Raw genomic sequence first — 16,198 nt, 5'->3', positions numbered from 1 at the left:
TTCTTTGACAGTAAGGTGAGCAGAAATAAAACATATCCACTCAGACTAAGTGAAGATCCCAGCAGAAGACAACGTCTTTTCCTGCAGAACCTAACAGACAAGCAACCATCAACATGAGAGTCCAAAAATAAGAATCATACCTTCATTCTCTCACTGTTATTTAGCAATACATTCCTTAGTTCCTTAGAAACCATGTACAGCTGCCTCTTCTTTCCTTCTTGAGTTCGCGTTAGTAAATTCATCTTGGGGAATGAAGGATCCAATGCATAAAACTTCCTATGGTCATAAAAAATTATGTTTTGTTTGCCCAAGTTCAATATTGAATAAATGACAAATTATTAACTAATGCATGGCTTTCCCAAACTTTTTGACACCAGGGACCAGTAAATCCATTCATGAGCTTTTGGAAGACTGGTAACTTTATTTGCATATTTGCATATTCATTAAGAAAATAATGAATATGCAAATAAAATTGTTTCTGGTCCTCCCATAGCCCCCAGTGCTAACTTTAGCCCACAGAAAAGTCAGTCAGGGCCACACAAGTGAGATACAAAAACACAACCCCTCCAAACACCTCAAACTTCACTAATGTGGCCCCAACTGTGCTTGTGGGTGCTGGGACAGAGTTCTGGGGAAGGGTGCCAATGAGTGCTGGGACAGGGTGCTTGTGTGGGTCTGGGGGGGAGGGGACAGGGACCGATACCTGGGGATCCTGTAGCTGCCAAGGCCCAGGAAGTGCGTGGGGTGCTCCACCGTCCCCCAAACAGTGGCGCGGTACCTGACACGCTGGTCCGTTGCACGCCTGATGCCTTCCTGCATAGGGGGAGGGGTAGTGTCCTGGACCACGCCAGCCCCAACTGCTTGGGCAGCACGTGCCTTGCTCCTCTACTCCCCATGGCAGCATGCACCACCCAAGCAGGTGCAGTCCTGGCTCCCCACCCACTTCCCCACGCGCAGGAAGGCAGAAGGGGAACAAAGTCCCCAGTGCACAATGATCCGGCATTTTAGGTACCGCGCCAGTTGTTGGGGCAGGGGCACAGCAGCCTGCACACTGCCGGGACCTGGTGCGCAGCTGCAGAACTGCCTCCCGACCCCGCAGGAAGCCCGCGCTACTTCTGTGGTCTCTGGAGGTAGCATCAGCATGGCTTGCATCTTGGGGGTAGCAAGGTGGGCTCTCTCGCAAAAATTTTTCTGAGGCCCGGTATTTTTTTCCCCATGGACCGGTACCGGGCCGTAGCCCACCGTTTGGGAAACGCTGGACGAACCTATTTCCTACAATACCCTTCTGACTCATCTTTCATCTTAGTAGATAGTTTGGCTTCAGATTATATGAGGTTACATGCTCTCCACAGAATCATAGCATTGTAAAGGATTCACAATTAAAAAAATACATTTTAAAAATAAAGTTGAAATTTCCATGATCGATGCCGTCTCTGCAATCTGAATGTATTTGTAAGCTTAATTCAATTTTCATTCTTACTGTTATTTCTATTTAAAAGGAAGAATTATAGTTTTGAGTATGTTAATCTAAAAATTAAGAAAAACTTGTTCTATGTATAAGCAATAATCCAGATCCTCCCTTCCCTCTAAGAAATACTACTAGACCTATTCACTGTGAAACTGATCTTGAATTATTTTGAAACTTTAAAAACAAATAGTCCTGTGGCACCATGGAGACTGAAAAATATATAGCATCATGAGCTTTTATGGGTAAAACTCACTTCATCAGGTGAGTTGGAGTGGAAATAACAAAAATCAATATATTACAGCAGAAGTAATATCTGTCAATTGTAGGGCCCATGTTAATGAGACTAATTAAGTGGGCTGGATGTGTCCCATTCATAGCTTTTGATATGAAAATGTGGATGTTAAAAGCAGGAGAAATTAGCTTTGTAATGTGCCAGCCAGTTAATGTCTTTATCCATGCCCATCCACGAATTTGACACTGTTACCCTGGGATTGATTTGCTCTTTGTTTTTAAAGTTACAGACTAACACAGCTATCCCTCTGAGACTTTGAAACTTATTACAAAATAAAAGGACAGAATTTCTCCTTACTCAATGGGCAGAAACAATGGATCATCTTCAGAAAGGAATACAAACGGATCTTCTTTAAATCCAAACAGCTTCATTTTTTTAGAAGGTGGTGGTCTAAAAGCAAATTCATGTAAATACTTTGTTAAACCCGGCATATATATGCTTATTCTGCACATTTTTCAATGCTTCACCTAGCATTCAATACTCTTCTACAATTTAACCACTGAAAACTCATAGATGGAAATGGCAGAAGGGAAATATGTGGCAGCAGGAAGATGAATCATGATGAGAAGTTTCCTTAGATATACTTGGGAAGGCAGGTGGAAGAAAAGGCAAAGAGAAGAGGGTCAGGAGAGGGAACAGTTTTAACTGCTGAAAGTAGTGCTACCATTCTTAGTAAGGGAGAGAGAAAAAATGGACTCTGGAGGAACCAGAAGAGTTAATTGCTTCCATACTACTATGCTAGGTGATTCATGTCAGTGCAGATAAGAGGTTGATGAAGTGAAAGTGGAAATCAAACACTGTATGTTTAATGTGATATAAACCTTTGCTTGCACAGCTGGCACATTGAAAAGGGTTTAAAATACAAGTTGTACTCCAAAACCCAGCATTCTCTGGTCTGGTAATATCCCTTGTCCAGCAGGACCATGGATGCTCCTGAGCCAGGAGCCTAAGGGCAGGACCACCAATTGGGGCTGGGGCAATAGGGTCAGCAGCCCAGCTGGGGACAATGTGAGACTGGAACCAGAGCACCACAGGACTGGAGCCCTCCAGCAGTCCCCGGGTGCAAGACACTGTGGCTGCAACCCCATAGTAGTGCAGAACCGGAGCCCCACAGCAGTCCTTTGGAGCATGGGGTTGGGGCCGGAGCCCTGCAGCAGCTCCCTGGAGCGCAGGACCAGAGCCCTATGGCAGGAGCCGGAGCCTCAGCTACCCAGGAAGCCAGCAGCAGCTGGGTAAGCAGCCCAGCCAGATTGGGGGTGGAGAGGTGAGGCAGGGTGCCTGCTGGGGCAGTCTGCCAGCAGCAGGCAATGGTTTGGGGAGCTGGTAGAAGGAGACCTCCCCTGGTCTGGCAAGTTCTCTCATTAGGCCCCTGAAGGTGCCAGAACAGGGAGATCCGCCTGTACCCATAAAATATTTTTGAAGCCTCACAAATGATTCCATAAACCATAGAAACCTTAAGAGTTGAGTGGTATCATTTCTTGCCTATCCATAATCAAGCTTGTGACTTCACTAGTGAAACCCTTTTCTATCCTCATTCTTAGATCTCCTCTTCTAATTAGGGATGTTAAATTTAATCAACTAATTGACTAGTTGATGGAATTTCCATCAACTAGTTGATAAGCGGGGGAGCCACAGCAGGGTTAGCTCCCGACCCCTGGGAGCTAATTCTGCTGCAGCTCTGCCTTTTCAATGTATTAGGAGCCAGCAGGCTCTTAAAGGCTCTGTCTACATTAGCGGGTTCTTGCACAAGAACGGCAGTTCTTCCGCAGAGCGTCCACACTGCCCACCCGCTCTTGTGCAAGTAGATTTACAGTATGGCATTGGAAGAGAAGGCTTCTTGCGCAAGAGCTATGCTCTTTTCTAATCGGTGTAAGCCCTCTTGCACAAGAAGGCAAAGTGGATGTGGAGCAGGAGTTTCTTGCACAAGAAAGCCCTATCGCTAAAATGGCCATCAGAGCATTCTTGCGCAAGAGAGCATCCACACTGGATGTCCTTGTGCAACAGCACATGGCAGTGTGGACGTGTTCTCGTGCAAGAGTTCTTGGGCAGGAACTCTTGCACAAGATGTTCTTACACAAGAACCAGCCAGTGTAGACATAGCCCGTATGTTTAAAAGGCTGAAGAGCAGCGTGGGTGAGCCAGCATGAGCCGGGACAGCTGATTCCCAGCTTGCACCAGGTCCCTCACGCTGTGCACCAGCCTTTTAAATGTATTAAAAGCCTGACAGCTCTTAATAATACATTTTAAAAGCAGAGGCGCAGCCTCTAAGACTGGGCGCAAGCCAGGAAGCAGCTGATTCCCGGCTTGCGCTCAGTCCCTGCTAACCCTCTATCTCCCTTGTTCCCTGTGGAGCCAGTGCTGGGGGGAACCGGCACTAGTCCTGCTTCCCCCCTTGCTGCCTCTTATAAAGGCAGCGGGGGGAAGATGGAGGGAGCGGGGGGCGTGGCAGGGGAAGCAACTAGCTGAGGGACAAGTTAACTATCCAATAAGCATAAGCTTATCGGCTAATCGACTAGTCGCTTTACATCTCTACTTCTAATGATGCCGTCTCTGCCTAAAACTCCACTTCCATTCCAATGCACCTCAGACCTAGTCTCTTCATTTAAATTCCTTGTTTAAAATAATTTATTAAAAATACTCAAATACCATGTCTATATGCAAAAAGCCATCACTACTCCACTAATTAAAAAGGTATTCTAAGTGAGCTCTCCCTTGTGGGCTGCCCAGTTCTTCAGACCGATTTTTTTTTGAGCATTCAGACAGTAAGATTATCACAACTGGAACTGTGCCACTCACTGAGTCTTGTACAGCAAAAAAACATATTGCTGACAATGTGTTTGTATGCTCTTTAAATGTCTTTAGCACCAACCTAAGGACAGGAGCAAGGGAACTAGACAAAACAGAAACAAATGTACGGAAAGTGCAATTTGTATTCCATTAGATCTTTTTTCAAATTAGACATATGCTTTAAGAACTAAACAGAACTGGAGTTCTACACAGGCCATGGGGATCTTGAGTTAGACCAGCAGTTGAAAACCCTTCAAAGATGATGATCTTTTTTTTGTTTTGGTCTTTGACCAAAATATTTCAAGAGCTATGTCATACACAAACCTAGCTATACACATACACAAAGATAGTAAGTATACAGCAAACAACCAACAAATTCTGACAAACAAAATAGGTGATTGGATAAACTTCTATTTAGGTTGTTATTAAAACGACAGTTTAACTACATTTTGTTGTCAACAGGACATTACACAGTGACGCATTCCCTGTCACATTTAATTAACTGCTTATTATCTTTACATTAAATTATGTTTAAAATTGGTTTGAACAAAGTAAGAATTTACCAACTAATTATAATTGAACAAACAAGTTATTACTACTCACCAATACTTTTAATATGATTTCTGCTGTTAAGAGATCTTTCAAAAACTGTACTGGGAGGCGGCAAGGGGTGCAAAGCTCATGGAAGCACTGGGTGCAGGAGTGGGCTCCAGGCTGGGGCAGAGTGTTGGGATGCAGAAGAGGGCATGGGGTATTGACTCTAGGAGGGAGCTGAGGTGCTACCTCCCACCGGACAGTACTTACCAGGAGTGGCTTCCAATAGGCAGTATAGCAAGACTAAGCAGTATTCCTGCCTGCCCAGGTGTGACAGACCAGGCCGTATCTGGGCACAGCTTAGGGCGTCCGCTCAGGGCGAATTGCTCAAATCCGGGGTTCTTTACAGCCCCCGACTGGCGACCTCTCCACACAGGCCAAAAACCAGTCTCACAGAGCGCTTCAGCTGCCTGCCTGAAGCCTCCCGAGCAAAACCCCTCTGACACCCCAGCAATATCCGTGCCCCAGATGGCCCCGGGCCTCATACACAGGTGGGGGGTCCTAGCACCCAATCCCACCTACCCCGAACAAGTTCTGTCCGGTTCCAAGAAACCAGCCACAGATCCCTGGTCAATTTACCCTCTGGACCTTACCCACAAATCACGCTGGGCCAATCCTTTAGAATCTATATCTAAAGGTTTATTATTACAAGAAAGAAAAGCACGAGAGTGAGGTTATTAAAGTACAGTACGTTACATGCACCGAATCTCCCAGTCCTCGATGCAGGCTCTAGCAGAGATGTTGCAGCTGCTGGTTTAAAAGTTCTTATTGCACATCCTTCGATCAGGATGGGTTCACAGGTCTTCCGGGCTCTTCGATCCCTGCAGTGCTGCCTCTGGGATGAAGTGCTGAGCTGAGAACAAAATGGCCTCGACCACATGGCCCCTTTTATTCCCTTCCTGGCCTCTTCTTGTATGCAGCAAGTCACCTGGTCAGAGGCCAAACTCTATGTTTCCTGCTGGCTGCCCTCAGGTGACAAATCCCATTCTTTGGGTGTGTCCATAGCCTATTGAGAGTCATTGTTCCACAGGGCTTTGCTACTCAGCCTGTCCATAGCCATGCTTAACCACATTCACAGAAATATTCAGCTTCTACACAGATTACAGATTCCTACCTACACACCCAGACATTCTATACTCACATAAATAGTGTACATAAGATTAACAAACAATAATCTCCCATTCAATACCCCACATGGCTCCCCCCATACCAATTTCTGGGGCCAACATCCCCACCTAGGGGTGCAGCAGCGATCTGGCTGCTTCCCTCCAATTCAGCTACGTGACACCCCCAACGCAAAATTGATGCAGGAAGTGATGCCAGTAACATCACTGAGGGCATCACAGGCCTCCCCCAACAAAATGGTGGCGTGCCTCAGTTTCCCTTCTTACACAGGACCTTCTGGCTGGAACCCTTTTTGTCCTGTAAGAAGTTCCAAGACCAGTTACAAGTGTTAACCACGAAATAGTAACATCACAATGTCCCCTTACATACCGTCTGTCGTTCGGTACATCTCCAGACAGATCACATGGTATTTTCATAAGCTCATGCACACTGTATACCGTTACAATTCTCTGCCACAATAATACATTGGTTACAAGAATTAACATCAGTAACAAGAACAATCCTATCTCAGGTGTATACTGAAATTCTCCGTCAGGCCCCTTCTCTGGCCCCACACCATTGCAGTTTTGGCCCTTCAGGTTTAAACTGCAAATCTTCTTGGCCAAAGCAAGTCCTGCCCCTCCCTCTTGTCCTCTGGGCTCCAGGCCTGAAACCTCTGGCCAGACCAAGACAATGGGCTGGCTGGGTGTGACTCCCTGGCTCACAATGGCCCTGGAATTCTCCTCCTTCCCCCACTCAGTGGGGTAACAGCAGTAAGCTGTAGACTCCCAAGTCTCTCCTCTGTCCCTCTCTAACCTCTGTTTCCACATGGAACCAGATATCAACCTCCCTGATTGATTATGAGTGTCCACAGTGTCCAGAGATGGGAGCATAACTGCCATCTCCTGCATCCTAGGGAGAGTGACCACACAGCTGTTCTGCTCTGCATACTTGGCTACCCAGCCCTTCTCCTGAATCTGAGACACTAACTTCCCACTCTCCTCATCCACCTGGGAACAATCCTGTCCCACACACACTGACTTCCCAGCAAGCTGGTCACACACAGTCACTGGGTTAGCAGCCTGCTCCAGTTCTCTGGATGTTCCTGCCTCATCTGGAACAACCCTCAGTCCCTCTGAGACCTCTCCAACACCATCCACACTGGGTTTCCCTAAACCCAAGTCAGTGGAGTCACTGTTAACAGACAAATTCTGTCTGTCAGGCACCAAAACAAGTGCTTCACACAACAAGCTGCTGCCTTTTACAGGCAGAGCTTTCTCCTGAATGCCTTCTCCCAGCAAGGCCCTGTCACCTCCCTCAGTCACAGCAAACTGCTTGCTACAAGCACTGCCAGGACTCTCCTCCCTATGAGCTTCCTTAAGCAGCAGTTCACCCTTCCCTGGCTCTGCAGTAGCATTGCCCTGCTGAGCCCCAACCAATTCCTCCTGCACTTCCCTTACTCCCTGAGTTATCTCTGGCCCCTCAGGTGGATTCACAGATAATCCCCTCTCAGGCACACAGACAGACCCACAAGAGACAGGGTCGGAAGCACCTTCACTCCCTGTGCAACTCTCTAGATGGCTGTAAACGTCCACACCATCATTAGGCACCAGAGTTAACACACCCTCATTCTCTCCTTGTGCCCGGGCTAAGGGGTCTCTCTGCTCCCACAGAGTAGCTCCCCCCTCTGCCAGCAACACAGCAGCATCAGGCACAATATCAGGGTCACCACTGTCTGGTCTCTGGGGTTCTGGTAAAACACTGACTGACTCTACCTGAGTCACCTCATCCCTCTCCCCAGCAGACACAAACCTTGGGCCACCCCCTTCCTGGGCCTTAGCCATATCCAGACCCAACTCTGGGACCACAACACTGCTCTCAGCCTTCACAGGCTGTGGGGCACTTTCCTCAGACACAGGAAGAAACTCTTCCCCACACACAGCCAGACAACCAGAGACAGCTTCTCCCTTGTCCCAACACCCCTGGTTAATTTCAGGCATACAGCTAGCCACTGGGACAGCTTCCTGTACTGCCCCACTGCTACTTCCACCAGCCAAATTGCCAGCTTGCACACACTGTGCTTCTTCACACAAATCAATTTCAGCTTGTGCAGGTTCAATTCCACAAACCTCACCAGCCACCAACTCCTCAACTAAAACTTCACTCTGGCCAGCCACTCCAGGCTGCCCCAGAGAAACATTTCCCTGACTTCTGGGCTCTTCCTGCCCCGGTTCTGATTCCAGCCTCACCTCTGAGGCATCAGATGGGCCCTCACCCACAGGCTCACTGCCCCCCTGAACAGACACACAGCTATCTGCCACAGGTACACATTTAGAGACACTTTCCCCTTGGTTACAGGGAGACTGACCAGCTCCAGGAAACTTTCCATACCCACATGCACCCCCTTCCCAAACCTCCCTGCTAGCTACAGGTAACACAAAAGGTTTGCATTCATACATGCTTTGGGGTTGGGTCATCACATCAGCTGGGTAAAATACGTCTGCCATATCATAAGCACACCGCATACCCACAGAGTTATACATTGAACCTTCAGGAGGATACAGTCTCTCTTGTTCTTTTAGTCTCTTAAGCTGGAGGTCAAGTCTAGCATTTTCCTCCCTGGCTAGGGCCATCTTCTTTGCATGCTCTACCTCTTCCCTCCGCTGTCTCTCAGCATATTCTGCCTTTTTCTCCTCAAGTTCCCGATCCATCTCCTTCTGTCTCTTAGCAATTTCTTCATCTGCCTTCTGCCTTCTTTCAGCAGCTTCCTTGGCTTGCTTCTGCTCCCTTTCATCCACATCTCTGGTTAGTAACAACACTACCAGATCTAGTTTAGAGGCCCTTTTCCTAAAGGCAATGCCTCTCCCCAAGCACAAATCCTTCAGAGCACTTTTGCTCAGACTCTCATATAATTCCGGGATCATCGCAGCGGCTCTTTAATCAACCAAACTCTCAACACCAAAAATCAAATTTAGACAGCGTGGGGTCCTGATCCCAAAGCTCAATTGACCAAGATCTGTGGATCCTGCCGACTACGCCACTGTGACAGACCAGGCCGTATCTGGGCACAGCTTAGGGCGTCCGCTCAGGGCGAATTGCTCAAATCCGGGGTTCCTTACAGCCCCCGACTGGCGACCTCTCCACACAGGCCAAAAACCAGTCTCACAGAGCGCTTCAGCTGCCTGCCTGAAGCCTCCCGAGCAAAACCCCTCTGACACCCCAGCAATATCCGTGCCCCAGATGGCCCCGGGCCTCATACACAGGTGGGGGGTCCTAGCACCCAATCCCACCTACCCCGAACAAGTTCTGTCCGGTTCCAAGAAACCAGCCACAGATCCCTGGTCAATTTACCCTCTGGACCTTACCCACAAATCACGCTGGGCCAATCCTTTAGAATCTATATCTAAAGGTTTATTATTACAAGAAAGAAAAGCACGAGAGTGAGGTTATTAAAGTACAGTACGTTACATGCACCGAATCTCCCAGTCCTCGATGCAGGCTCTAGCAGAGATGTTGCAGCTGCTGGTTTAAAAGTTCTTATTGCACATCCTTCGATCAGGATGGGTTCACAGGTCTTCCGGGCTCTTCGATCCCTGCAGTGCTGCCTCTGGGATGAAGTGCTGAGCTGAGAACAAAATGGCCTCGACCACATGGCCCCTTTTATTCCCTTCCTGGCCTCTTCTTGTATGCAGCAAGTCACCTGGTCAGAGGCCAAACTCTATGTTTCCTGCTGGCTGCCCTCAGGTGACAAATCCCATTCTTTGGGTGTGTCCATAGCCTATTGAGAGTCATTGTTCCACAGGGCTTTGCTACTCAGCCTGTCCATAGCCATGCTTAACCACATTCACAGAAATATTCAGCTTCTACACAGATTACAGATTCCTACCTACACACCCAGACATTCTATACTCACATAAATAGTGTACATAAGATTAACAAACAATAATCTCCCATTCAATACCCCACATGGCTCCCCCCATACCAATTTCTGGGGCCAACATCCCCACCTAGGGGTGCAGCAGCGATCTGGCTGCTTCCCTCCAATTCAGCAACGTGACACCAGGCCCCATGCTGCTCCTGGAACATGCCCCTGTGTATGAGGGGCCCATGACTGTACGCTGCCCCTCTCACCACCTCCTCAGCTCCCATTGGCCACAGTTCCCCATTCTCTGCTAATGGGAGTTGCAGGGGCAGTGCTTGGAGGCAGGAGCATCACACCAAGACACCCTCCCCCTCCTGGGACCATGAAAGTTACTCCCAAGAGCATCATGGGACCCAGGCAGGCAGGGTGATCACAATCAGCTGGGAGAATCCCCAAAGAGCCGCAAGGGTAAAGCCAAAGAATTGCATGCAGCTCGCCAACATTAGACACTGAGCAGTTAGGAAGCAAGGACTGCTTAGATGTACTCTCTTACCCGCACACTCCTTCTTTCTTGCTTTGCTCACACCCTACATTCAGCAAGTGCTGCGTTTCCTTAGTCTCCTCATCCTTAGTAGCTGGTGATTCTTCAACAGATTCTACAGAGCCATCATCTATGGCAGTTGCAGTCACTGAAATTTCTCCTGTTCTCTGTGGTAACTTGCGCTGAAGCTGTTTCAGATAATTATGAAGAAAATATTTTACACAACCGTTGTAATAAAATATCTGTTATCCCTAAATGAACATTCTCAGCTTTCACTAACTTTCAAAGTTACATGTATTTGATTTTTATGCACCACATTATAACAGAGCGAGCACTCTGATACAGTTAAGTTTATGACCAGCTTTCATTTAAACCTCAACTTTTCTAAGTTCTCTTCAGCAGTGTTCCCCCAAAGCTACGGGCCAGCAGCACAGCTTCACAGGTGATGAATCAGCCCCGCCCAGTCAGGGGCTCAGGGCTCCTTGCACTGAGCTCACTGACTGGGCAGAGCTGATTAATCACCAGTGAAGCTGAGCTGCTGCACAGCTTAGAGGGAGTACTGCTCTATAATGGACACATTTGCTTAGGTTGCCTTGAAATTCAGTGTGCTCTTTGGAGGAGAGATACTGTTATTGGTCCAAATTTTGGGTCATTTATTAAGTTGTGTGAGTGTGTGTCTATTTTGAGAAATGTAATCTGAGTACAATAGGCACTAAAATTTCTTCTGAAAAGAAAAAAAACACTCTTGAGAAGGCTTATTTGGAAGGGAGGGACACTGGGAGTATAAGAACAGATAATAGGGGGAAAGGGCTTTGGGTCTCCATTGAGAAAGAGAAATTGGAGGGAGGATGCTCTAGTAAGGATAGGGTAGAAATTAAGGGAAAGTGGAAAAGGAGAACACAAGAGTAGCTGGAAAATATTAGGAATACCAGAGACTGGGAAGTAGACATGTCAGCGCTCACATTTCCCTATAAGTGTGTATGCTGGTATATATGAAAGCCCTACCTTTCAGCAGGAAGCTGAACCCCACTACTCCCTGGGAATGGAGCCAGCAGCCATTTCACTCCTACTCCCAGGGAGCCCCCTGCCACTCTATGCTGCTGCCTTTAAAAACCGGCTTCCCGCGCAGACCGGCCCTGCCTGCCACCCTGTGCTGCTGTTTCTGATTCAGAGACAGCAGCACAGGGTGGCAGCAGCCCATGTCCGTGGGGGTCCAAGCTTCCCGCAAACAGGAGTATGCTCTGTGGGATTCCGGCACAGCCTCCATTCATGGGGAGCTAGGGACCCCCCACAGACAGGTACTGCTGCCATGCAGCAACCATTACGGACAGAGGCTTCTTCACAGCAGCCTCCTCTGCCACCACTCTCCCTGCACTGCTGCCTCTGCAGTGGGAAACTGGCTTAAAAGCACTGACTCCTGCCTGTTCCCCTTCACCCTCTGCCCCCCCATAGGAAGCAGCACAAGAAGGGGGGCAGACAGGTCCAGAGTTGGCACGTGTGGAGAGTCTGCTTTAAAGTCATCTCCCGCACGAGTATTGACTCCCGCCTGCATCCCTCACCCTCTACAACATGGATGGGGGGGGGAGGGCAAAGGCTTCCACCTCCCCTGCCATGCTGCCTCTTATACAGAGGCTACAAAGGTAAGGGGAAGGTGTGCAGAAATGTATGTAGTTGACAGGATTAACCAATAAGCCTCCTTTTATCGGTTAATCATGTAGTCATCTAAATACTGGCATCCTTATTGACAAGCTAGCTGATTGACTACACAAAGTAAAACAACAAACAGAAAAGTAATCTTATTTTTTTTTCAGATACAGCCTCTCCCCAACTTACAAGCCAGTTACGGACCAAACAATTGGTCGTAACTCAATTTGTTCGTAAATCGGACCCCACAGAGTTACACACGACCACGCTGCTCGTAAGCATGGATTGCGTTCATAACACAGGGTCCATCATTTACAACAGCTTCAGTCATAAATGCGAACGGTTGTAAGTTGACCATTCGCAACTTGGGGACCGGCTGTATAGCAATTATAGGGTACGTCTAGACTACATGGCTGTCGACGGAGCCATGTAAAATAGTTTACTCGGCATAGTCAATGAAGCGGGGATTGAAATAATCCCGCATTAAAATAAAAATGGCCGCCACACTGTGCCGACAATCAGCTGATCCAGCACACTGCAGCAGTCTAGATGTGGCACAGTCGACAAGGGAAGCCTTTGTCGACCACTCCGCTATGCCTTGGAAATGCTTCGCTTGTCAACTGTGCCATGTCTAGACTGCCGCGCCGCGCCGGATCAGCTGATCGTCGGCACAGTGTGGCGACCATTTTCATTTTAACAAAGCGGGGATTATTTAAATCCCTGCTTCACTGACTATGGCGAGTAAACTATTATACATAGCTCCATCGACGGAGCCATGTAGTCTAGACGTACCCTTAGGTATTACTTCTAACAATAGAAAGAAAATTTACATATAAATGTGATTTGGGTTGATGAAGTACCTTTAATATAGCACATTGCTAGAATTACCTTTCCAAGATACAGAAATGAAACGCTCTTCTTTACGAGATTTTTGTGAGAGAAAGGGGTGTGTGGTCATGTTAGCATTCTAGTTTCTGGACTATTTGTATAAGTAAGTTTCACACTGGAAGGGATTCCACATGTGTTTAATATACAACTAGAAACAGTTACGGTTTATACAAATTCATATTTTATTTACATCACATTAAAAAACTGAACTTGTGATGAACTTAAAAAAATACTTAACAGATGGGCATGAAAGACAACTACTTTTGCTAACTGTGGTTTTTCCAATAATACTCTAATCTAAAAATTTTAGGAAAGCTTCCAAAACACAATAGATGATATTACTGCTCTTCAAAAAGGAACATTACCTTCGGTTGGCGTTTATTCCATGGCATTGGAGATTTTTTTATTAATACAGCCACAAAGAAACCTCCTGTGTTCTGGTGATGTGGCAATATTCTAAGACTGGAGAGGGGGAAAGTACTCAGTCAATACCAGCAATTGGGTTTTTTATAAAATACTGAAAGAAATATGCTCACATTTACATTAGTGTAAATTATGTATCTGTTAAAATTAAGAAGATGAAATCAAGTTAGAAACAAAGTCTAAATGAAATATTCTAACTTCCATTGTGAACTACATCAGTTGCAAAATATCCTTAGTTTTATATTTGACTAAAAACTTTAGCTATGATAAAACCTGAATTTCAAATGCTTGGTGTTTTTTAATAGAATATTCACTAAGAAAGGCTTTCTGATTTGTATACAACTGGTTAACTGTACTATTTTAAATAAAAAGTTCTAACCATAATGCCTAGCTGTTATACAGCATTGACCATGCCCTGTATACACTTATTGTATATGAAGCCAGAATTTGTCCTTATGTTCTCATCATATAGAATTTTCCTTGAAATCAACCTATAATTACCTCTTACTACCTTATTTTAGGGTTCTAATCATATTATTCAGTTACCAATGCTTATAATGAACACTGTAGCCTAGCCACTTAAATTCTGATCTAGCTCAATATTCATTCCTAACATTTATTTGTCACTGCAAAGTATCTTTCCGCCATCATAAAATCCAGACATCAAGTTTCCCTGTCACTTTAAACCACTCTGAAAAAACTTACCAACGCTCCAGATTCAGTGCTTTTAGTTTTTCTTCATCTTCTATTGGGAACATAGTGGGACGAATTTGGGTCTGCCTGTTAGCAGGCACGTCCTTCCAGGATTCAAACCACTGTCCATCTTTTAGCATTACCTGAATGGGAAATGGGACAATGGTGTTTCAGCCTGCAATTCTGCATCGGGAAACAATTAAAAACTGCCGTACCAAGATTACTAGTGCCAGTTGTCCACTTAGAATTAAAATTTGATGTTAAGTTACTTGTTAACATGCAAATGGAACAGATACACAGTCACATCAAAAAGGCAGGAAATGCAAAATCCCTATAGGAATCTTAACTGGTAATGTTATAGTCTGAGTAAATTTGTACGTCTATTAGTGCAAAATTATCAAGTCAACATTTTTATAAGAATGGTAACATTTTCCTGACTCGTATGATTATTTTCAGACAAAAAGGTGTAGCACTAGTCTGCTGAATTTACTGCATATTTGTACTTCTGACAATATCAAAAGCGATGGAAAGACAATGAAACAATAGAATGAAACCATACCTACATTGTGTGCATAGAGTATTGATGGTTTTATATTACTCTGTTATAACAGAAGTAATAATAGCTTGTACTAAATTTCAGTCACACTTAAAGAATTGTCAAGATTATCACATGAAGTTTCAACTTACAAAATTCGGACATTTTTTATTTAGCTTTGTACAAAACCTGTTTTTCTTGAAGATATACTTTATACCAGCAGTTCCCAATCTTTTCCAGATGGGGACCCATTTTGACAATTCAGGAAAACTTGGTGACCCAAGGTAATTCAAAAACAGGAGGAGAAGGGGCAGAGCCACCTGGGGAGACACTTGGTGACCCTTTTGAAATATAATAGTGGCCCATATTTGGGTCACGACCCATAGGTTGGGAAACCCTGCTTTATACAAATTATAGGACTCAGTGCAAGAGTACTTCGATGAAATTCTATGGTGTTACATAAGAGGTCAAACGGGATGGATCTACTGGTCCCTTCCCGTCTTCACTCTATGAAAACATTTATCACAACACATTTTCATTCTCAGGTCCACATCCTAACTTCACCATGATGGGGTCTCCTTCAGCATGGTGTTCTGACATAATCAGAAAGAAAATAGCCATGGAAATACTAAGGAATGCCTACATACATCACAGCAAAAATAGCATACGGGAACTTCTGCTGAACTTCATAACTTTGGCCTGAGAGAGTTCTATACATATTGGTGTATTGGAATTGTAAAGCGTATCTTTGAATAAGATATGTTCTCTTCCCTGGAATAATGATCAGCTAACTTAAAAGCCATCACAAAGATTGTAATTTTGAAGAATGCTGGTTATACCTTTGGGAAAAAACCAAGCATTAATTTTCCCAAATTTTTACCACTGAAACGCTTACATACAATGAAAACCAGGAATTTAATAGAAGTCTTGTAGTTAATCTTTACTGCTGTTTTCACAACATGCAAACACACTAACATAAGGCTTAACACACATTCTCAAGTAGAAGACACGGGTTCCAGAGAAGTAAATCTGCCAGTATGTCTCTGCATGGTGTTTGTGTTTTATTCTGAATATACATCTTAATGTTTTGAGGAAGATTTTTTATCCCACGACCAACTTTTAGCATAAATTATCACAGAAATGCAGTGCATCAGTTAACATTATTTTTAGACATTGTGTGTCCTGCCTGGAGCAGTGTGTGTGTAAACCCTATATTTTTGTCCATTTAAAAAGTAAAGCATGAATTCCACTCAAGCAAAGGCTTTTCACTTTGTGCTTTGCTATCTGAGTACAACAATGGATGCTACTTGAAATCCTTTCCATTTATTGTCAAGCTGGAGATTCCTAAAACAAATGGAATCGTGCTC

The 16,198-nt window shown here is 45.4% G+C and overlaps 1 protein-coding gene across 1 annotated transcript in view; it reads right to left on the bottom strand.

Annotated features, from left to right (window-relative positions):
* The window catches only part of NSUN2 (NOP2/Sun RNA methyltransferase 2), a 48,045-nt gene that overhangs the window by 8,034 nt on the left and 23,813 nt on the right, over positions 1 to 16,198 (bottom strand). The window contains exons 11-15 of the mRNA XM_075921501.1: positions 14,309 to 14,439; positions 13,546 to 13,642; positions 10,661 to 10,836; positions 2,058 to 2,150; positions 141 to 276 (exon numbers count right to left, since the gene is read on the bottom strand). Of these exons, the coding sequence (XP_075777616.1) occupies positions 141 to 276; positions 2,058 to 2,150; positions 10,661 to 10,836; positions 13,546 to 13,642; positions 14,309 to 14,439 (633 nt within the window). The remainder of the gene's footprint in view (positions 1 to 140; positions 277 to 2,057; positions 2,151 to 10,660; positions 10,837 to 13,545; positions 13,643 to 14,308; positions 14,440 to 16,198) is intronic.

Source organism: Pelodiscus sinensis, chromosome 2 (assembly GCF_049634645.1).
Source record: "Pelodiscus sinensis isolate JC-2024 chromosome 2, ASM4963464v1, whole genome shotgun sequence".
Lineage (NCBI taxonomy): Eukaryota > Metazoa > Chordata > Testudines > Trionychidae > Pelodiscus > Pelodiscus sinensis.
The sequence above is the reverse complement of the archived record's forward strand: the minus strand, read 5'-3'. Positions and strand labels throughout refer to the sequence as shown.